The 22805-nt window shown below is 44.8% G+C and overlaps 1 protein-coding gene across 6 annotated transcripts in view; it reads right to left on the bottom strand.

Annotated features, from left to right (window-relative positions):
• Positions 1–1483: 1483 nt before the first annotated feature.
• Positions 1484–22805, bottom strand: part of arhgap23b (Rho GTPase activating protein 23b) — a 70701-nt gene continuing 49379 nt past the window's right edge. For 3 of the 6 annotated variants that reach the window (XM_024387051.2, XM_042305235.1, XM_024387050.2), the window contains exons 7-24: positions 22151–22783; positions 20984–21178; positions 20485–20593; positions 20324–20363; positions 20028–20165; positions 19075–19389; positions 18654–18715; positions 17925–18031; positions 17544–17650; positions 16957–17109; positions 8869–8947; positions 8658–8731; positions 8375–8464; positions 7973–8098; positions 7134–7178; positions 5640–5739; positions 4487–4518; positions 1484–3060 (exon numbers count right to left, since the gene is read on the bottom strand). In XM_024387051.2, the coding sequence (XP_024242819.2) occupies positions 2062–3060; positions 4487–4518; positions 5640–5739; positions 7134–7178; positions 7973–8098; positions 8375–8464; positions 8658–8731; positions 8869–8947; positions 16957–17109; positions 17544–17650; positions 17925–18031; positions 18654–18715; positions 19075–19389; positions 20028–20165; positions 20324–20363; positions 20485–20593; positions 20984–21178; positions 22151–22783 (3404 nt within the window). In that variant the 3' untranslated portion in view covers positions 1484–2061. Of the gene's footprint in view, positions 3061–4486; positions 4618–4764; positions 4790–5639; positions 5740–7133; positions 7179–7972; positions 8099–8374; positions 8465–8657; positions 8732–8868; positions 8948–16956; positions 17110–17543; positions 17651–17924; positions 18032–18653; positions 18716–19074; positions 19390–20027; positions 20166–20323; positions 20364–20484; positions 20594–20983; positions 21179–22150; positions 22784–22805 lie in introns of all 6 variants that reach the window. The other 3 variants (XM_042305238.1, XM_042305237.1, XM_042305236.1) reach the window with 3 other exon arrangements.

Genomic DNA, 22805 nt, shown 5'->3' on the forward strand with positions numbered 1-22805 from the left:
GGATTCATTTTGAAATGCGGAATGCGGATAGAAAGACACTTTCTAACTGCAGGTGCTGCCAACGACTAAGAATGACATGACATTGGGGGGGGGGTTCTTTATATCTAATGGAAGATGCCAGTCTTTGACCAAAGAATGAATAAAGTCACCTGCAAATTTCAAAACAAATAATTTAATATATTATGTATAATATATACACAGGTTAACTTAACAAGCTTTGTACAACTGTTACAAAATTGGTCCACGCACAATCACCCACGGACATACAGTACATGCACATGGGCACACACAGACAGACAGGGACAGATTGAGTCGTATAGCTATGGAAGAGACCATGGAGTGGGTAGCTAGGAGGACATTGGTTGGCAGTGCAGTTTGGTTAATCTTCATCTCCACGTTGGTTTTCAGACCCAGTTTATAACTATGGTTCATAATGATCAGTACATGAAAGAAGAAACAGGAAAAATATCTAAAATGCAAAATGAAAATCTTAAAACAGTTAAGACTCCAGGGTTCTTTAGATCATGGGAGAAATTTTTCGGAGGAGGACCGAGGTATCTCCAAACCACCACTTCATCAACTGCTCAAAATGAAAATGCTGTCTCTGTAATACTGATAACAACCGGAGCAACTCTTGGCATGTGTAAGTGCTTCTCAACTCTTTTTATCATGCCTTTCTTGGCTTCCCAGTATCGATATGATTGAATGGCCCCAATCGTCAAAATGAGTTTGGCATGACTTAAATTAGCTGCCATAGACACCTTTTTCCTGCAATGGAGGACTGAAGAGGTCTGGCTCCTCCACATGCACAGGCAGATACAATAGGCTTGTGTTAAAACACGTAGGCTTTGCATATGTAAGATCCCCCATATTTGGAACATGCGTTATCATATTCAATTGTCCAAGGAAGCTTTGGCACAGTGGCCCACATGGGTTTAGAGTTCCAGAGGAGTAAAACTTAGTCCAATGCATGTATTTTGCTCTGAGGGATCCATGTAGTTCCCTGTTGATCCACAGTGGGGCTTTGGAAGAGCTTAGTAAAGGGCAGGGAGGGCAGTACTAGTCTATGGAGAAGATGCTAACAAGTTAACTAGATGCTAACACATTGCCTAAGCTGGTCCTTAAATAACATTTGCCACTATTGTGCCATCCCAAACCATAAAACTGGAAAGAGAACCAAACTTGTACAGCTGGGACAGCATAATAGTATGAAAAAGTGGGTGCTGTTGGGGTTTAAAGTCGACAGCGTAGGCTTATGCTGGGATTCAAAACAATTTCAGGGTATAGGCATTGCGGCTTTTAAAGGCAATTTTCCTGCGTACCCGGAGATCCCATTCATGGTAAACGCTGCATATGTCAGTTTATTATAATTTTTTACCCCTTTTTTCTCCCTAATTTTTGTGGAATCCAATTGGTAGTTACAGTCTTGTCCCATCGCTGCAACTCCCATATGGACTCGGGAGAGGTGAAGGTCGAGAGCCATGCGTCCTCCGAAACACAACCCAGCCAAGCTGCACTGCTTCTTGACACAATGCCCACTTTACCCGGAAGACAGCCGCACCAATGTGTTGGAGGAAACACTGTACACCTGGCAACCGTGTCAGCGTACACCGCACCCGTCCCACCACAGGAATCGCTAGAGCACGATGAGATAAGAACATCCCTGCCGGCCACATCTTCCCCTAACCCAGACGAAGCAGGGCCAATTGTGCACTTCCACATTGCTCTCCCAGTCGCGTCCGGCTGCAACAGAGCCTGTACTCAAACCAGGATCTCTAGTGGCATAACTAGCACTGCGATGCAGGGCCTTAGACCACTGCGCCACTCGGGAGGCCCTGGAAACTGCCTTTAAAAGCTTCAATGCCTATAACCCACAATCGGATTAAATCCCGGCCTTAGACTATGACCCTTGAGACTGCTTATGTATGGCATTACGCTTTGAACCTGTCGATACTCGCAATGGAGAATGTGTTTGTGTAATATGTGTGTAAAGGGCAGTACTTTCGAGTGGGCATCTACAATGAATCACTAACTGAACACTATGAAGTTTCCTTAGCGAAGTTAGACCACAACCGTGTGGCGGCGCCAGGCTTTCCGCTTGTCTCGAGGCTCCAAGGCCGACCTCCGCTTGACAACAGTAGAACCAAGGGAGCCCTGATCTGTCCATGAAGGGGAAAAGGAGGAGGAAGGGAGAGGGGGAGCGAAAGAGACTGGAGATGGGGCTAGAGCAGAGGCTAGGCGTGAACTCCTTTGAACTTTGAGGGATACGACAACACACCCCTGAGGAACACCAACTGAACTGCTGCAGTGACGTTGCACTTCTGTTGTGGCTCTTACCACCTTCACCCTATCTCCCCGTCTCCCAACTCCCCCCTCGCCCTCGCCCTCCCCCTTACCCATCACCATATCCAAATTCATTGACTGGGGCCTTGCCCTTCCTCCCCTTGTCTTCCTATATTGCACTGGCAGTGGCTGCTGTTCCAACTGGGGCTGTTGTGTTTTCTGGGTATTATAAGGTTGGATAGAGCCGGGCTGTCTGGAGGGGGAGAGCCAGGAGGGGACAGCGGAGCGTCCTCGGGCCAGGCCGGGGAGCTTCGAATGTGGGGAGACTGAGGGCTCTACTGGGGGTCTAGGGCTGGTGGTGGTGGGTTGGTAGTGTGTGTAGAGGAAGCTGTTAGGATGAGGTTTGGGGGATGCCACCCCTTTATCTTTTGCCCATGCACTCCCTTCTTTCTTCCCTTCTCCCTCCTTCTCTCTTCCTCTGTCAGACTGCTGTTTTGCCTCTATCCTCTTCCTACACTCCTCTTCTCCCTTTTCCTCCACTTCCTCAGTTCCATTAGGGGCGCATCCTTTTCCAACCCCTTCCTCCTCATCTTCCTTGGCTCCTCCCCCTACCCCGTAGTGGCTGGCTTTGATTGGCTCATGTTCGGAGTCTTCGTCGGTGCTGCTGCTCAGGGGGCGGGAGATGGGGCGTATCTTGCGTTTCCGGGTGACTGCGGAGATGATTGACAACGGGAGGAAGTCCCTGGCACTCAGGTCCTTCTTGGAACCCCATGTGCACTAAAACACAGATCCAGGATCAGTCAGAGGTTCAGTGGTTACTATGGCTTATGCTCGGTACAATGGAACCAGTGAAATAGTCCCAAAAGTGCAAACCCGGGCTAAAACGCATTTAACCCAGGTCTGGATGACAATTACAGTGCATTCGGAAAGTATTCAGATCCCTTGACTTTTTCCATATTTTGTTATGTTACAGCCTTATTCTAAACACAAAATACCCCATAATGACAAATCAAAAACTGGTTTTTAGATTTTTTTGCAAAAAAACTGAAATGTCACATTTACATAAGTATTAAGACCCTTTACTCAGTACTTTGTTGAAGCAAGGAGGTTTTCATCAAGGATCTCTCTGTACTTTGCTCCTTTCATCTTTCCCTTGATCCTGACTAGTCTCCCAGTCTCTGCCGCTCGAAAACATCCCCACAGCATGATGCTGCCACCACCATGCTTCACCGTAGGGATGGTGCCAGGTTTCCTTCAGACCTGACGCTTTGCATTCAGGCCAAAGACTTCAATCTTAGTTTCATCATACCCGAGAATCTTGTTTCTCATGGTCTGAAAGTCCTTTAGGTGCCTTTTGGGAAACTCCAAGCTGGCTCTCGTGACTTTTACTGAGGAGTGGCTTCCATCTGGCAAACTCTACCATAAAGGCCTGATTGGTGGAGTGTTGCAGAGATGGGAAAACCTTCCAGAAGGACAACCATCTCCACAGAGGAACTCTGGAGCTCTGTCAGAATGACCATCAGGTTCTTGGCCTGACCAAGGCCCTTGTCCCGTTTTGGCTGGGCGGCCAGCTCTAGGAAGAGTCTTGGTGGTTCCAAACTTCTTCCATTTAAGAATAATGGAGACCCCTGTGTTCTTGGGGACCTTCGATGCTACAGAAATGTTTTGGTATCCTTCCCCAGATCTGTGCCTCAACACAATCCTGTCTCGGAGGTCGACCTCATGGCTTGGATTTTGCTCTGACATGCACTGTCAACTGTGGGACCTTATATAGACAGGTGTGTGTCTTTCCAAATCATGTCCAATCAATTGAATGTACCACAGGTGGACTCCAATTAAGTTGTAGAAGCATCTCAAGGATGATCAATGGAAACAGGATGCACCTGAGCTCAATTTCTGCATAGCATTTTGTGACATCGGCTGATCTAAAAAGGGGTTTATAAATACATTTGATTGAATTTCGAGTTTCATAGCAAAGGGTCTGAATACTTACGGTATCCGTCTGTATTGTTTTTATATAAATTTGCTAAGAGTTCTAAAAACTTGTTTTCGCTTTGTCATTATGGGGTATTGTGTGTAGATTGATAAGCGAATTTTTTTTTTAAATCAATTTTAGAATAAGGCTATAACCTAACAAAATGTGGAAAAAGTCTTCTTGAATGCACTGTATATCAAATTATGTTCAGAGTAATGCATTGCTTACCTTATCCTTAGTTGAGTCGCTGGTGGTGGAATCTGAATAAGATGAAGGTTAGGGTCACGTAAGTGAAGTAGCATGGCGGTCTTGGGCAGTCACAGCACATTAGATATCCCAGCACAATATTCATGACATCACTCCCAGAGAGAGAAATGGAGATATAGATATATGTGGATAGACTTTCAAACCAAGATTACACGAACAGAATGTCACAGACACATACACTCTCTCACATACGAGGTATGCACACACACACTACGTTGGAGGTAGAGTCCTGCTCCTACCGAAGAGGTTGATCCACAGGCTCAGCTAGGAGGATATGGGGGCAGAAAGGTCCAGAAAGAGAGAGAAAGTGGGAAACACAGTAAGTATACAGTAGGCCTACACAGGCTGAAACCAAGCCAAACATAGTAGGATAGTAAAGCACAGCCACAGACTGCAAATGCCAAGAGAAAAGAGCAAAGTCCACTGAATTTCAGAGACGACATCTTCATTGAAATGCATGGTGTGAAACGAGTTAATTGTTGTTTTAGGGAATGTTACAGTAAGGGAACTGTATAAAAGATCGTGCTCAAATTAAGTCCCCAACCCAGTGTTAGGTGCTCCGTATTAGTGGTGGATGAGCTGAGGTGAGTTCTGCAATCCTCCTCCATACAATGTAAAGCATTTAGAACATAAAAATGCAGAAAAACAGACTTACAGAACTAAATAATTATATTTCTATAGACACACAGGAGAGGAGCTCTTCTTTGGTTATAGTTGTACCCTATGAGGTGTTCTTTAATCATGGGACGAAATACTATAGAACAAACAGAAGTTCATGCGGGACAGTGAGCAATGCTGAGAAGCCTTTGTGCAAAAACTGTCCAGAAGTAATCAAGGCAATCTCATGTAGTGGAAAAATTCCAATGCCTTTCTTTTTCACGGCTTATGCATAGCAAGAGTAACAATTAAAAAAATTATAAAAAATGCACGGACAAGTTGCGGCTACAAAGGCCAAGGTGACACAATCAGAGTGACAAAAACATTTCACTAAAATGAGAGTGCCTTGATTACTTCTGGACATTAGTTTTGCAAAAAGGTTTTTCTGCATTTTTCACTATCTAGCATCAACTTCTGTTTGTTCTAATTCTATTTCTATGTTTTCATGTCCCCTCACCTGAAGCCTCACTTCCAGGCAGCCCTGTTCTCCCGATGTTGGAGAGCAGGTGATCGATGTTGGGGACCGGTTGCATATCCCTCTTAATATCCACAGGTGCCTGCAGACACACAGCAACACAGACATTCAAGTGAAAAAGACAGGAAGAAAGACACAACAACACAGACAGATATAGTTCCGTGGTTGCCATGGAACCGAGATAAAGAGTTGTACTTTTTTTTTTGACTAGATAGAGAGTTGTAAATGTGTTTTTGACAGCACTTTTTGTTTTTACATACAGTACCAATCAAAAGTTTGGACACACCTACTCATTCAAAGGTTTTGCTTTATTTTTACTATTTTCTACATTGTAGAATAATAATGAAGACATCAAAACTATGTAATAACACATATGGAATCATGTAGTAACCAAAAAAGTGTTAAACAAATCAAAATATATTTTATATTTGAGATTCTTCTAGGCATTCTCTCAACCAGCTTCACCTGGAATGCTTTTCCAACAGTCTTGAAGGAGTTCCCACATATGCTGAACACTTGTTGGCTGCTTTTCCTTCACTCTGCTGTCCTACTCATCCCAAACCATCTCAATTGGGTTGAGGTCAGGTGATTGTGGAGACCAGACCATCTGATGCAGCACTCCATCACTCTCCTTCTTGGAGAGTGATGGAGAGTGACTTTGTCTCTGGCCTAACATACCTCTAACAACACCTAAGCCAATATATCCTCCAAACACCGGCTTCTAGGGCATTATCACTTAAATATCGATTCAACGGTGTCATAAGGCCGGCAAGTCAGCTAGTTTGGTCAAGATAACCCATAGTCTAGCTAGATAGCTTTTGTTTTTATTTTAAACTGGAGGTGGGACAGGCTTGGACATCACAGAGGCTTTTTGTAGTTTTGAGTTGATCTCTCACTCCAAGGTTGGATTATCCCAATAACTGAAGTGTAATGGCGCCCTAGCAAAATCTATCAGATGCCGGCTTTACCAGAGTGGGTGTTACATGTTGTTTAATGAGTATTATCCCACAGAGTCTGCAGAGAAGCTGGGGATGGCAAGGGCAGGCTTGATGATCCAGACCTGTCATACTAACCCCCCGATGTGACCACGGATTCCCCCACTCAAGCCTGTTTCAGGGCATCCGAGGAGCTAAGAAAAGCGTGGTGGAGGAAAGTGCTGAGAGTGGATACTGTTGTAGGCTTTTTCCTATGTGCAGCCCACCGGAGTTGGTGGGCTGCACATAGTTGGATGAGACCTGGACAAGCCAGCCGCTGTTGAAGACCATTGTCCGGGCCAAGACCTACATGTACTTTTGTTATTAAGCGTCTTTGATATTACCTGTACAATGAAAAGCGCTATATAAAATAAATATATTATTATTATTATAAACCGTAAACAGACGGACGGATACAGTAAGGCCGATAAAGAAGACCACATTATTAATAAATACTTTTTCTTTAGGTTGTCGTTATGGAATTTCTTGCCCATTCACATACCTTTTCATCCTTATCCACCTCTCCATCACTGAAGAACCAGTCGTGCTGAAAAATAAAGGAAAAAGGAGTGTCATTACAATGTAACACTGTAACAATAGGGCGCCAGTTAGCCAAGAGCGTTGGGCCAGTAACCGAAAAGTCGCTGGTTCAAAACCCCAAGTGGAGTAAGTGAAAAATCTGTCGATGTTTCCTTCGTCGGCATAATGTGGGATACAGGCTATTTATAATGGTTGGTCCTCCTAACGCAGCTCTATAGCTATGGTACTACTGTATTCCCTGGGTAGCCAGGGACAGAGTGGGAAGTCTGTCTGCCATGGTCAACCCCACCCTATAGGTGCCCAAAACCACACCCTGAGTGCCTTGGTTCAGATGGGCATGAATGGAGATTCTCCTCCTGTGCCCTGTAAAGGCAGTGCCAACTAGCCCACCATTGTGGGCAAGGGTTACATTTAGATTAAATTTGTAGGTGGTGGAACTATCCCCCAAATTAGCCAAGTTACTTTTCCGTGGTCATTTCTAACAGAAATCTATTCAGTTCCTTCCTAATGTATAAGCCTGGGCGGCAGGTAGCCTAGCGGTCAAGAGCGTTGGGCCAGTAATCGAAAGGTTGATGGTTTGAATCCTCGAGTCGACTAGGTGAAAAATCAGTCGATGTGCCCTTGAGCAAGGCACTTAACCCTAATTGCTCCGGTAAGTTGCTCTGGATACGAGTGTCTGCTAAATGACTAAAAATATAAATGTACAAAATCACTGATAGGAGACCCTTGGAATGATGCCTGGGTCTGATGATCACTAGCTGACCACTGAGTAATCAGATGGTGAACGACTGCAGTTCTTACATGCAGGATGAGCGTCTCGATGATCTTGTAGCGGTCGGGCATGTGGGTGACCATGTCGGTCATGTTGTCCTCTGAGGTACGCACCAGAGTGGGACCAAACACTAGAGCCAGGTTCCTGGGTTCCATCTAGAGAGAGGGAATAATGAGGGAAAGTGAATAGTGTGGGGGGAACAGAATGATTGAAGGACGAAGAGAGAAAAAGTAACATGTTTGAGGAAGAGGGAAGAGATGCAGACAGGTGCCGTAGTAAGGATATAAAAAAAAGTGAGCGAGAAAACAAAAAATATACAGATGACAAGAAGAGGGGTAAGGGAGATATACAGTGTTATAATTGTAAAGTCAACTAATGTAGATATGAAGAAATTACCATATTGAAAGAGCAGACCAGAGACCAGTTCTTACCTTGTTCTTGTCGGCGTGATCCGCCACTGTCTTCAGATGACAGACCAGGAACTTTAGAGTGTGGTGATAGTGGTCTGGAAGATCATGGATCTTAGAGAGAAAGAAGGGGGGGTGAAGAATATTCAAAAGGATGGAGAATAGAGAGATGGATGCAGGGAGAAAGAGAGACAGAGGAATAGAGGGACGGAGAGACAGATAATGGAGACAGAACGAGAGAGAGGGGTCAAATAATGTAAGCCCAAATTAAAGTATATACTTTAGTATATACTTTTCTGCCACATACCAGTTTCTTCATGCTCTTCAGCCTGTTCCCTGAGTCCTCTAGCCGGTTGGCATCAATAAAGTCATTATACTTGTCTGCAGACAGAAGGTGTAGTGAGTAGGGGTAAAACACACACTAGCACACACACACACACACACACACAGAGAACAAACACAGTCATCAAAGCAGTCATACAGTCACACATGCACACACGTATTAAGTTTGGACTCACCATCAGTGAACAGGGGTTCTGGGAGTTTCCTAAAGAAGGACTTGAGGAGACTGCTGATCACATTCAGGTCCTGCCACCTCTGTGGACGCGAGAAGAACAAGTCTTATAGTTTTCCTGTCTTTCTTTTTTTCTTTACCTGTAAATCAACCTAACACCTCCCCAAAAAGTTTGTTTCACATACACACCAAGCATCAATGGATAGATGTAATAATAATAAATCATAATAATTTATTACCTTTCTATAGCGCTTTTCATAATCTGAAAGCGCTTCAAAAGCAAAACAAAAAAAGCAATACATCATCATGAGTAGCCTAGCTTTAGTTAGGTCAACCGATAGAGGTCAAGTCTTTGAGCGCACGCATCCTCCAAAGATGGAGAGGGACAGAACATGGCTTGATCAGAGGGATGTGGTCACGGAGATGGTTGGTGAAGAGTCTGGTGACGATCATGTAGAGGGCTACTCTGGGAACCAGAGTCATGTAGCTACTGAACTTGGGTGTTGCCTCGTTACAACAAATCATACATTTCTATCTTTATCTCTCTCTGACTTCCCAAACTGTTACAAAATAAAGATTAAGGTGCATTTATTTATTTGTTTGTTTCTTTATTTAAATCAAATTGAAATGTTTCTGTTTGCAATGTAAATCCTGTAAACTACATGACGATGAAACAATAAAAGAAAGACGGCACATCAGAATTGCATTTGACGCATCATCACTTATGACATCAAAACTAGGGAGTTCCGAGGGTTCCAACACATGACACCTGTCATTCTGTGCTCTTGAACTCGTCTCAACACGTGTAAATTAGATCTTCAAAATTAAGTCCTTGTATGTTGGTGACCTCCACCAAAACATCACCGGTGATGATGTTTAGTGAGGCTGGACCAATCTTTTCTGTCCATGTATGAAGGGATCGGGTTACCCATTGTTCCCTTGGCTATGCCTACGTTAACTTTTATCGGTGCTGAGCGTGCCCTGCTCATGTTCAGCAATGATATGCAGCAATGATATGCTTGAAGGAAGATATCTGCGCATCATGAGGTCTGACCCTGACCCTATCTTGAGGAAGAGTGGGGTGGGAAACATCATCAAGAACCTGGACAAAAAGTCCATTGGAAATAAGAATTTGTATGAGACCTCAGCATTTGGAGACATCTACTCTAGCAAGGTAGTTTGTGACGAGAATGGGAAATCCAAGGGGCTATGGTTATATCCAGTACGAGACCCAGGAGACTGCTGTTGCTTGGATGACCAAAAAGAGCAAGAGGCCAGATGAACTTGGAGCCAAGACCACAGAGTTCAACAACGTGTTTGTCAACAACCTTGGCAGAGATATGAACGATGAGAAGCTGATTGAGCTTTTTGAAAAACATGGACCAACCGTGAGTGTCAAGTTTATGATGATAGCGGGAAGTCGATGGCGTTCGAGAGGCATGAGGATACACAGAGAGCTGTGAATGAGATGAACAGAAAGGAGCTGAATGGGAGGAGGATCTATATGGGCTGCACCCAGAAGAAAGCATAGCGCCAGACTGTGCTGAAACCAAAGTTTGGGCAAATGAATCCTGACCCAAAAGGCCAGATACAGAGGTATCAACCTCTTTGTAAAGAACCTGGATGATGCCTTTGATGATCACATTTTAAGGAAGGAGTTTTCTGCATTCAGAACAAGGTAATGACAGAGGGCGGCCAAACCGCTCTGGCCTCGCCTCAGAGCAAGGCACAGCGCCACAATACCTGGCCAACAGGTACAAGCAAAGGATGGTCAGTGCCATGGCCCTGCCCAACCCCAAATTCAACCCCCGCCAGCCTCCCATTCCACAGGGAAATCATATATCCATGGTGGTGTTCGCCTTAGCAATCTCACTAGAATAAAGACCTCCTTCATTCCTGCCATTATTGAAAGAGATTGTGATACCTCACATCTCAAAATAGGGCTACTTAATGTTAGATCCCTCACTTCCAAGGCAGTTATAGTCAATGAACTAATCACTGATCATAATCTTGATGTGATTGGCCTGACTGAAACATGGCTTAAGCCTGATTGATTTACTGTGTTAAATGAGGCCTCACCTCCTGGTTACATTAGTGACCATATCCCCTGCGCATCCCACAAAGGCGGAGGTGTTGCTAACATTTATGATAGCAAATTTCAATTTACAAAAAAAAAAGACGTTTTCGTCTTTTGAGATTCTAGTCATGAAATCTATGCAGCCTACTCAATCACTTTTTATAGCTACTGTTTACAGACCTCACTGAGTTCCCTGAATTCCTAATCGGACCTTGTAGACATAGCAGATAATATTCTAATTTTTGGTGACTTTAATATTCACATGGAAAAGTCCACAGACCCACTCCAAAAGCTTTCGGAGCCATCATCGACTCAGTGGATTTTGACCTAATCACTGCCACAGTCATACTCTGGACCTAGTTTTGTCACATGGAATAAATGTTGTAGATCTTAATGTTTTTCCTCATAATCCTGGACTGTCGGACCACCATTTCATTACATTTGCAATCGCAACAAATAATCTGCTCAGACCCCAACCAAGGATCATCAAAAGTCGTGCTATAAATTCTCACATAACCCAAAGATTCCTTGATGCCCTTCCAGATTCCCTCTGCCTACCCAAGGATGTCAGAGGACAAAAATCAGTTAACCACCTAACTGACAAACTCAATTTAACCTTGCACAATACCCTAGATGCAGTCGCACCCCTAAAAACAAAAAACATTTGTCATAAGAAAGTAGCTCCCTGGTATATAGAAAATACCCAAGCTCTGAAGCAGCTTCTAGAAAATTGGAACGGAAATGGCGCCACACCAAACTGGAAGTCTTCCGACTAGCTTGGAAAGACGGCACCGTGCAGTATCGAAGAGCCCTCACTGCTGCTCGATCATCCTATTATTCCAACTTAATTGAGGAAAATAAGAACAATCCAAAATGTATTTTTGATACTGTCGCAAAGCTAACTAAAAAGTAGCATTCCCCAAGAGAGGATGGCTTTCACTTCAGCAGTGATAAATTCATGAACTTCTTTGAGGAAAAGATCATGATCATTAGAAAGCAAATTACAGACTCCTCTTTAAATCTGCGTATTCCTCCAAAGCTCAGTTGTCCTGAGTCTGTACAACTCTGCCAGGACCTAGGATCAAGGGAGACACTGAAGTGTTTTAGTACTATATCTCTTGACACAATGATGAAAATAATCAAATTCCATTTGACCGTTTAGTCACGGTAACTAGGCTTCTCCAAACTCTGATGCTGCTGATTGTCATTAGTAGCCTACCAAACCTGCTAACTGCCTGGTACTCAGCACTCTATTGTCCCGATAATCACACTGACACAAATGATTTAGTATATGTATGTGAAGACAAGATAAAATCAAGAATAGTCTGATAGGTGACAATATTAGCCTATAACTTGTGAATGATATATTATCACTTGTGAATGATGCCCAGCTTGTGTGCAGTAGGCAAGAAACAGGGCATACATTTTTTTTGCAACTTTTTCAAATCATAGTCACACACCTCATGTAGCCTTGCCCATAGGCCTATATGTTTTAATAAGGTTTGTATCACAACTAGTTTTTTATTTATTTATTTATTTTTATTTCACCTTTATTTAACCAGGTAGGCTAGTTGAGAACAAGTTCTCATTTGCAACTGCGACCTGGAATTAACAAGTCAATAACACAGTAGAAAAAAAAGAAGAAAAAAAAGAGTCTATATACATTGTGTGCAAAAGGCATGAGGAGGTAGGCGAATAATTACAATTTTGCAGATTAACACTGGAGTGATAAATGATCAGATGGTCATGTACAGGTAGAGATATTGGTGTGCAAAAGAGCAGAAAAGTAAATAAATATAAACAGTATGGGGAAGAGGTAGGTAAAATTGGGTGGGCTATTCACCGATGGACTATGTACAGCTGCAGCGATCGGTTAGCTGCTCAGATAGCAGATGTTTGAAGTTGGTGAGGGAGATAAAAGTCTCCAACTTCAGCGATTTTTGCAATTCGTTCCAGTCACAGGCAGCAGAGAACTGGAACGAAAGGCGGCCAAATGAGGTGTTGGCTTTAGGGATGATCAGTGAGATACACCTGCTGGAGCGCGTGCTACGGGTGGGTGTTGCCATCGTGACCAGTGAACTGAGATAAGGCGGAGCTTTACCTAGCATGGACTTGTAGATGACCTGGAGCCAGTGGGTCTGGCGACGAATATGTAGCGAGGGCCAGCCGACTAGAGCATACAGGTCGCAGTGGTGGGTGGTATAAGGTGCTTTAGTAACAAAACGGATGGCACTGTGATAAACTGCATCCAGTTTGCTGAGTAGTGTTGGAAGCTATTTTGTAGATGACATCGCCGAAGTCGAGGATCGGTAGGATAGTCAGTTTTACTAGGGTAAGTTTGGCGGCGTGAGTGAAGGAGGCTTTGTTGCGGAATAGAAAGCCGACTCTAGATTTGATTTTAGATTGGAGATGTTTGATATGAGTCTGGAAGGAGAGTTTACAGTCTAGCCAGACACCTAGGTACTTATAGATGTCCACATATTCTAGGTCGGAACCATCTAGGGTGGTGATGCTAGTTGGGCGTGCGGGTGCATGCAGCGAAGGTTGAAAAACATGCATTTGGTTTTTCTAGCGTTTAAGAGCAGTTGGAGGCCACAGAAGGAGTGTTGTATGGCATTGAAGCTCGTTTGGAGGTTAGATAGCACAGTGTCCAAGGACGGGCTGTAAACTCTCCTTCCAGACTCATATCAAACATCTCCAATCTAAAATCAAATCTAGAGTCGGCTTTCTATTCCGCAACAAAGCCTCCTTCACTCACGCCGCCAGTATACAGAATGGTGTCGCCTGCGTAGAGGTGGATCAGGGAATCGCCCGCAGCAAGAGCAACATCATTGATATATACAGAGAAAAGAGTCAGCCCGAGAATTGAACCATGTGGCACCCCCATAGAGACTGCCAGAGGACCGGACAGCATGCCCTTCGATTTGACACACTGAACTCTGTCTGCAAAGTAGTTGGTGAACCAGGCAAGGCAGTCATCAGAAAAACCGAGGCTACTGAGTCTGCCGATAAGAATATGGTGATTGACAGAGTCGAAAGCCTTGGCAAGGTCGATGAAGACGGCTGCACAGTACTGTCTTTTATCGATGGCGGTTATGATATCGTTTAATACCTTGAGCGTGGCTGAGGTGCACCCATGACCAAATAACTTTTAATTAAGCACATTAATCCACTTTACAACTGGTGTAGAGCCTAACTGGCGTACATAGGCGGCGCATGAGTTTCAAGTTTGGGGAAGATAATTAGCGACTGCACCTAAGGGCGCTGTACTGCAGTGCCAGCTGTGCCACCAGAGACTCTAGGTTCGCGCCCAGGCTCTGTCGTAACCGGCCGCGACCGGGAGGTCTGTGGGGCGACGCACAATTGGCCTAGCGTTGTCCGGGTTAGGGAGGGTTTGGCCGGTAGGGATATCCTTGTCTCATCGCGCACCAGCGACTCCTGTGGCGGGCCGGGCGCAGTGCGCGCTAACCAAGGTTGCCAGGTGCACGGTGTTTCATCCGACACATTGGTGCGGCTGACTTCCGGCTTGGTTGGGTTGTGTATCGGAGGACGCATGACTTTCAACCTTCGTCTCTCCCGAGCCCGTACGGGAGTTGTAGCGATGAGACAAGATAGTAGCTACTAAACAATTGGATACCACGAAATTGGGGAGAAAAAGGGGTAAAATTCAACAAAAAAATAACATTTTTTTTAAAAATGCACCTTTTTATAATAAAGCATTACATGCATAATCGCATTTGTTGTCACTTTTGAGAATGGTGTTTTCCCACTAATTAATTGCACTTTTGAAAATTTTTGAACATTCGTGCTTATAGCCTATTACCGAGTGCACATTGCTGCGCTTTATAGCCTATTGCAGTGTGAGCATTGCTGAAAAATGTTGAACATTCGTGCTTATAGCCTATTGCCGAGTGCACATTGCTGCGCTTTATAGCCTATTGCAGTGTGAGCATTGCTGCGCTTATATGTGAAGAAATAGCCTAATAGCTTATCAACATTTTAAGCTAAACTTTCTGATCATTGCTTTTAAAATGTTTTTGATGCGAGTGGTAGTATTAATTTGGGATCTATTGCATCCCACAACTGTCCCAGACTGTGTTTGGAATATTTCTTTCTCGACACAGTAGGACAAGTTGACCAATATAATAGCTCAAATGTTGTACAATGGGGGATAATAGATTGACATATGGTAGTGCTTTTGCTGTTTGTTAGGCCTACTCATCTTGTTGGCTGACGAAAATAAATTGTGGACAGTTCTTCTAACATCTTCAGTATGCGCCTCGAAATTCGATAAGAAAGACACACGGAGTTGTGTCCGCAATGTGTCTGTCTTCACTTGTAGCCTACTTTGTAGCTGAGATGCCTTGTGGGTGAGAGGTGATTCAAAGCACGCAGCCGGGAGAAGGGAATTATAAATATAATATTCAGCCCAAGGGCACAACGGCCACAGGTCACAAAAGGCATGGATTGTCAAATTGTGAATGAGAGACTGATGAAGTGTGTACGGCCTGCGCAAAAAAACAAAGCAATTATTGATCAGCCATATGGCATAGCCAGATCTGGGCCTAACATAAGGACAACTCAGAGTATGCTATTCTGTTCTTCTGAAATAGACAACATTTTCTTCATATCATGTTTCTTTAGAACTGTCTAAAATAAATAATGGATTTATTGTAATGGTGCAGGCTATATTCAATGGATTTACTCAACTTTTTAAAAGTAGATGTTTCAAAGGTCGGCATGTAGGCTATGGAAGCCAGGAGATGCTAAATGTTTATGTTAATTAATGGTCAATTACTTAACATAACTGCCAGTGAGACAGGCAGTTATTTGCTTGACAGTCACCGGCTGATTTTATGACCGCCACAGCCCTTGCCCAGACCAATTTAGCTGCTTACTACTTCAGCAACCAACTGCCTCAGCTGATTCCCAGCCCTCACTGGGTGACCTAGGTGTCTGACATAATGCCCACTCAGTGGATGGCCACCCAGGCCTTGGGCCAGCGATCACGTGCTGCCACTGCAGACGCAGCCACAGCCATGAGCAATCCTCAGTGATAGAATCAAACAGCACCATAAAGTGTGCTAGCAAGCAGTATGCTCATCATTCATCTGAGTGTGATTATACAATCTCTGTGCTCTTTTCATGTCTGCACAGTTTGATTGTTGATGTCTAGTAATTCCTATAGAGGGAGCACACAGCAAGCTTATCTTTCATTACAAATGTGACTGAAGCAAGCTTTGTTGTCCTTGTAAGTCATTTTTATATCCCCCATTTCAGGGACATAACATACGCAGCTGGCGACAGAGTAACCAAACACATACTGCCCACGACTGTCCATTCGACGAGTCTAGGAGCCAAACCAGGCTAAAGCCGAACAGAAATCTGTCCAAACACTGGAGCTTGAAGCCAACAGAGTATCCTGGAGACTTCCTTCACCGAAGAAGAAATGTGAAGAAATGATTTTACACTGAAAAGTACAAAACTCGGGGAACACTGCTGTGCAAACCCCCCTTTGGCTCCCTCTAAATGGAATTATATAGTAATATAAAAGTACTTCTTAATTTATTTTATTCATGATTTACTCTGCCATGTCTAAATAAGGTTAGACCTTGATGATAAAACTATCAAAGTGAATTTTTGAAAATAGGGTAAAAAGCCAAATTTATTGTAAGTCTGGAAAAATATGAATATTCAAAGTTTCCTTAGCTATTTAATGTCCTCATGTCACATATTATATCTAATTTTGACTGAATTTCTCACTCTCTCCCCCTCTCTTTTTTTATCTCTTACTCTGTCAGCCTTTCTCGGTATCACAAACACACCTATAATCCACCTCCTTCTTACTCCCTCAGTCTCTCTTTCTAGTATGTTGTAACACACACACACACACACACACACACACACACACACACACACACACACACACACACACACACACACACACACACACACACACACACACACACACACACACACACACACACACACACACACACACACACACACACACACCTCCTCAGTAATGTTGATCTCCAGGCCCCTGTTGAGCTGCTCCTGCAGGTTGGACACCATGGCATTGTTGCCCGGCACCCTGTAGACGCCAGTGTACTCCAGACCCATGCTCTCCACCAGCCCACAGCACAGCTCCACAATCAGAGGGACAAACTGGGGGAGGGGGGAGAAAGAGAGAGTAGATGGAGGGGGAAAGAGAGAGAGCGAGAGAAAGAAACAAAGAGAAAGATTAGAGGGGTAGAGGAGGATTAGATCGAGGGGAGAGATGGAGACAGGAGTGTCAGAGAGAAGGATGTTAGTAATGAATACATTTCTATTTCATAGACAAATGAGAGGCAGAGCAAGAGAGCGAGAAAGGGATAGCAACACATTGCCAGATAATATGACAAAAGTAGCAATGGATAATGGCTGCATGGATAATGCATTATTGCGCTTTTCAGTTGGTCTTGAGATGTTTGCATGTCATGGGGTAACACACCCCATTCCCCGATAATGTGAGACACTGAGAACACATTGAGAAGAGGGAAGAGCGATAGGGAATATGTAAATGGTGATCGAGGAACAGAGTAGATCGACAACCGACAAACCTTGTTGTTAACAGCAGGTTGACAGTCCTCAAGTCGCACTCCAAACACCTTGGGGCCTGTCTTCTTTGCTTTCTTCATGATGATACCCCATGGACCCTTGTTCTCATCTAAAACAGACAGACAGATAAACAGAAAGAAAACACAGACAATTTACAAAGCAGCCCTTAAGTACAGCAAACTCCTGAAAAAATGCAATGGCTTGGTACTGTCCTAAAATCATGCACTAAGCCAACATTTTGTAGTGGAAAATTAAAAACAGTGTTTCTTATTGGACAAGTCCAGGTAGTCCCTCCAGGTTCCAGTCTGTTTTCTTCCGTTTGGTGCCTAATGAACCTTTATGCCATACTTGTGCCATGTGACTGTGGCATGTGTGTCACTCACCCTTGCTGGAGGAGCGGTTCATGAAAGCGTTGTCTGTCTTGGCCAGGAGGAAGGGGGGCATCATGCGATGGGCCCTGGGAGAGGTGTCTGGCTTATTGCCTGTTGTACTGGATGGAGACAAAGAGAGGGCTGGAATATTGTATGTGTCACGACCTGATCTGTTTCACCGGTCCTTGTGTTTGTCTCCACCCCCTCCAGGAGTCGCCCATCTTCCCCACTTATCCTCTGGGTATTTATATCTGTGTTTTCTGTCTGTCTGTGCCAGTTTGTCTTGTTTACCAGCGTTTGTCCTGTCAGTTCCTGTCTATTCCCAGCCTCTCTTTTTCTCATCCTCCTGATTTTTGACCCTTACCTGTCCTGACCATGTACCCGCCCGCCTGGCCACTCTGCCTGTCCCTGACCCTGAGCCTACCTGCACCTTTGCTCCTACTCTGGATTATCGACCCCTGCCTGCCTTGACCTGTCATTTGCCTGCCCCTGTTGTTACAATAAAAATGGTTACTTCTGCACTTGGGTCTTACCTTGATACCTGATAGTTTGGGCATTTAGAAGACAACAAAAGGCCCATGAACATAACGACGGCAAGATTTACTCTAGCGTTTGTGCCAAGAACCAAAAGGGAAAAATAAAGGTTGTAAGAGTGCATTGATATTTGGGAAAAGTAGTTTACATGGATTTAGTTTGTAAAACGCTTAGAATTAAGTGAACGTGGTACGGTGCGTAGCTTACGTTTGTTTCCTGTAGTCATTGAGCTTCTTGCTGATGAGCGCTTGTCTGGAAAAACCCAGCTCCTGAAACACAAGCAAAAGACAGTTTTGTATATTACGTTGATTACATGTTATGTTTACATTTTTTTTTAAGCTATCCTGCCTAGTTCTGTTGCCCCCCTCATCTAAGAGAATTTAGTTTCTATTGGTTTCAATTGTCAATTTGATGCCAGATGACCTGAATGTTGCTTTGGGGGCCCTAAACTTGGGGAAAGACTGGAGAGTGGGCCCTCCACAGAATTTAACAGAACAAAGTATAAGTATTATACTGTATCACTATGATGCACTCTTTTAAAACTTTTTTTTTAACCTTTATTTAACTAGACAAGTCAGTTAAATGATGTACTCTTCCTCAGTTTAATATAATCTTTGTTTCCACCTACCTCGTTGTCTGTCTTGCTGTTCTCTCTGATGACCCGGATCCAGCCCAGCATGTCATCTCTGTCCTCCGCCTGCAACAGGTACTCACAGAAGTCCTGAGTGGTCAGCCTCAGAGTGTGCTTACGCTTGGTTTCGCTATAGGCAATGTCAATCAGGCAGCCGCGGATGCTGATTGGAGGGTGCTCGTCCTCCCCGTGGCCAGGTCCCGCCCCCGCCCCGTGGAGGACCGCCTCCCGCTTGTCTTTGTAGAGCAAAAGGCAATGCGAGCGCAGCACGGAGAAGACGTGCTTCCACGGACGCATACCGCCGCCCACCTTCTGTGGTTGGTGGAGAGAGAGGGAGAGAGAGAGAGCGAGAGAGAGAGACAGAGAGAGAGAGAGATGATATTTCTTTCAGTTTTTTTCTGTGAGCTCAATATTCTACATAGTTTAACGCAGAAAACGTGGTATTTAAGTACAATGACCATAAACCATAGCGCGCCTATTTGTCTGGTCTGTGTGTGTTTCTTTTACGCCTGCTACATTAGGTTAGTGTTGGGCAGACACGGAGAGAGAGAAGAGGCAGAAGAATCCGTGATCTGGAGGAATAGAGAGCAGCTGCTTCGCTAGGTACAGTATCACTACCTGAAAATACATTATCTAAGTGGTTGATAGTTGGTATTTAGCCTTATTTACTTTGAAGAACTACTAAAATAGTGATTTTGTCAGACCGCATAGGCAGCAGCTCTATACAGATGAGATGATGACTTGGAAATGAAATAATATAGTAATCAAATAAAACAAATGTAATATTCACAACTGAAATATTTTATTCCAGTAAAGTCATGTGAATAAATAAATAAATAAGCAGTAATGGGCAGTCACTACCATCATGGGACTTTTAATTGAATTCATTGAATGGGAATCAATTGTTTGGTCCCCACAAGGATAGCAAAACAAAAGTGTGTGTGTATTACTTTTCCCTTCTCCGTGAGGATCTGTTTGTAGTGAAGCCAGCCGTCCTTGCGTACGTCACTGAAGGTGATGGTCCCCAGCTCGGAGGTGGAGTGACGTTTCGACCGCGCCTCCTCTGCAGCACGTAGACTCTCCAGAGACTGGAATACACAGCCAATCATACCACACAACCACAGCTCAGAGCCAATCAGATCACAAAATCAAGTACAGTTCTCATGTGATTGGTCCAAAGCTGACGCAGACAAAATAAAATATAATGATAAAATAAAAGATGAAACAGCGAAGAGATAATACTCACCCCATCAGTGAAAAAGCTCTTGACCCTTTTTGGTAGTCTCCTGTGGAAAGATATTTGAGAATGTTGCATGACTGACCGCACAGAAAAACAAGATATATTCATTTCTCCTGACCTTTTTGTCCTCTGCATATAGTCTTCAGACAACAAGGGGCCAAACTTACGAGAAGACACGGCCTTCCTCCCGGAAGGTGTTGAGGCCCTCGTCACATGACTTGGAGCGCTCCGTGGTAATGGCCAGCAGGTAGGAGGAACGGCGGCTTTTGATACTGCCTTCTCAGAAAGAAAGAAAAGAGAGGGACATGGTGAGAGAGATATGAATCAGTAGGGAGGGAATTAAAGACATGCAAAAAGAACACAGTGACGTGAGATAGCTCAAAATGGAAGGCATTCTAGACATGTCAGAGAGAAGCAAACACAGAACACATTGAGCCTGGAGGTAGAGGTGGATGGGGGGCAGTTGAAGGGGGTTTGAGGTTTAAGTACAATCTTCCTTGTTTTGACATGTGTACCTGTTTTTGCACTTACCCTGTATCGACTGACTGGGGATATCGACAACAGTCGGTGTAGAAGTGAAAACAGGTCTACATGCCAAAACGTGGGAAATCGCTCTAAAGGAAGTGATGGCGGTATGGTGAGGTGAGGCGAATTGGGGACACTCACTGCTGTCCTGGGAGCGGAGTTTGACGAGGGGGGAGGTAGAGGAGGAGAGGGTGACAGGGGAGACAGTAGTGGAACTAGAGGTGAGGGCACAGGGCAAAGAGGACACAAGAGGGCACGGGGCACTGGTGGAGGACACCACGGAGCAGGCGGGCACGTGGCGGGCACGTAGGTCAGCGCTAGGGCTGATGGGGTCATCTGTGAGGGGTCAGGGGTTGGAGGTCAGAGGTTAGGAGTCATCGAGGAAGACGGTTATAATAGAAATAAGTATTATTTCCTATGTAAAATAGCATATTTCTATGGGAGAGTCAAAATGTACTAGTGAGTTACACCACTGGATAGACAGAGTCATGTTACAGACACACACCCCAGGGACATACATAGGTGTTACTACACAAGCACACTGAAGATAATACGTGTGTGAAAATCTATATTTCTCTGGACACGGAAGACGTACACACATACACTGCACTAAAAGTTTCAAGTTACAAAGACATTTACTCAGTTATACACATATAACATATAACTTATGTACAGTATATGTGTATACACTGAGCGTACAAAACATTAAGAACACTTGCTCTTTCCATGATATAGACTGACCAGGTGAATTCAGGTGAAAGCTATGGTCCCTTATTGAAGTCACCTGTTAAATCCACTTCAATCAGTGTAGATAAAGGGGAGGAGACAGGTTAAATAATCATTTTTAAGCCTTGAGACAACTGAGGCATGGATTGTGTATGTGTGCCATTCAGAGGGTAGGGCAAGGCAAAAAATGTAATTGCCTTTGAACAAGGTATGGTAGTAGGTACCAGGCGCACCGGTTTGTGTCAAGAACTGCACCGCTGCTGGGTTTTTCACGCTCAACAGTTTCATCCAGCCAACATGACACAACTGTGGGAAGCATTTGTCCATGCCCTGACAAATTGAGTCTGTTTTGAGGGCAAAAGGGGGGAGTGCAACTCAATATTAGGAAGGTGTTCCTAATGTTCGGTATACTCAGTGTACATCACAGTTGGCATTCTCATTGAAGTCTCAGTGAAAAGCATTGAAGAAAATTGGAATTGAACCCTGGTATGAATGTATAATTCCCTCCCCCCAACTATTCATAAAGAAAGGGAAGGGAGGAAGGCGGAAATTAGAGAGTAGGGTGGGGTACTAACTACTAACCTATAAAGGGAATGGAGGCCAGGGAGTCGGGTGTGCTGTGGTGGGGTTGCAGGCTACCGTTGGGCCTCCTTAGACTGTCCCCCATTCTGGTACCCCCAGAGACGGGCGAGGGTGTCCCTGCAGTGGGGTTGTTTGGGGAGGGCAGCAGCCCGACGGGGGGCTCGGCCGAATCCACTGGGAGGGCGTAGAGGGGGTGACGGAGGGCCTGCACGGGGGTCCGACGCCCCATAGGGGGCTTCTGCCTCAGCACCACCTCCTGGCCCAGAGGGAGAGGAGACACCGTCTCCCTCGTCTCCCCCCTCTCCTCCCCCAGCACTCTCTCATCCTCCGACGAAGAAGGGATGACGGCCGGGGTGGAGGAAGGACGAGGAACTACCACCCCCCCTCCTATCCAGCCTCCCTCGCAGTCTGAGGGGCTGGTTTTGGCACTGGGTGCCCAGTTGAGGTGGGGTCCGATGTAGGTGGGTTCTCTGAAGGAGTGGGCTTGTTGGAGGAGGTGGCTGGCCTTGCGGCAGAAGGAGGGGCTGTAGCTCTTGTAACCCACCAGCTCCTCTTCCTCCAACCTCCTGCTCTGGGTCTGGGGCTCAGCCACCTGCTGCTGCTGGGTCTGCCGACCAACGGAGGGGGCTGTGGCTGTGGGGAAAAGGTAGACATA

The sequence above is a fragment of the Oncorhynchus tshawytscha genome, linkage group LG24 (assembly GCF_018296145.1).
Source record: "Oncorhynchus tshawytscha isolate Ot180627B linkage group LG24, Otsh_v2.0, whole genome shotgun sequence".
NCBI classification, from domain to species: Eukaryota; Metazoa; Chordata; class Actinopteri; order Salmoniformes; family Salmonidae; genus Oncorhynchus; species Oncorhynchus tshawytscha.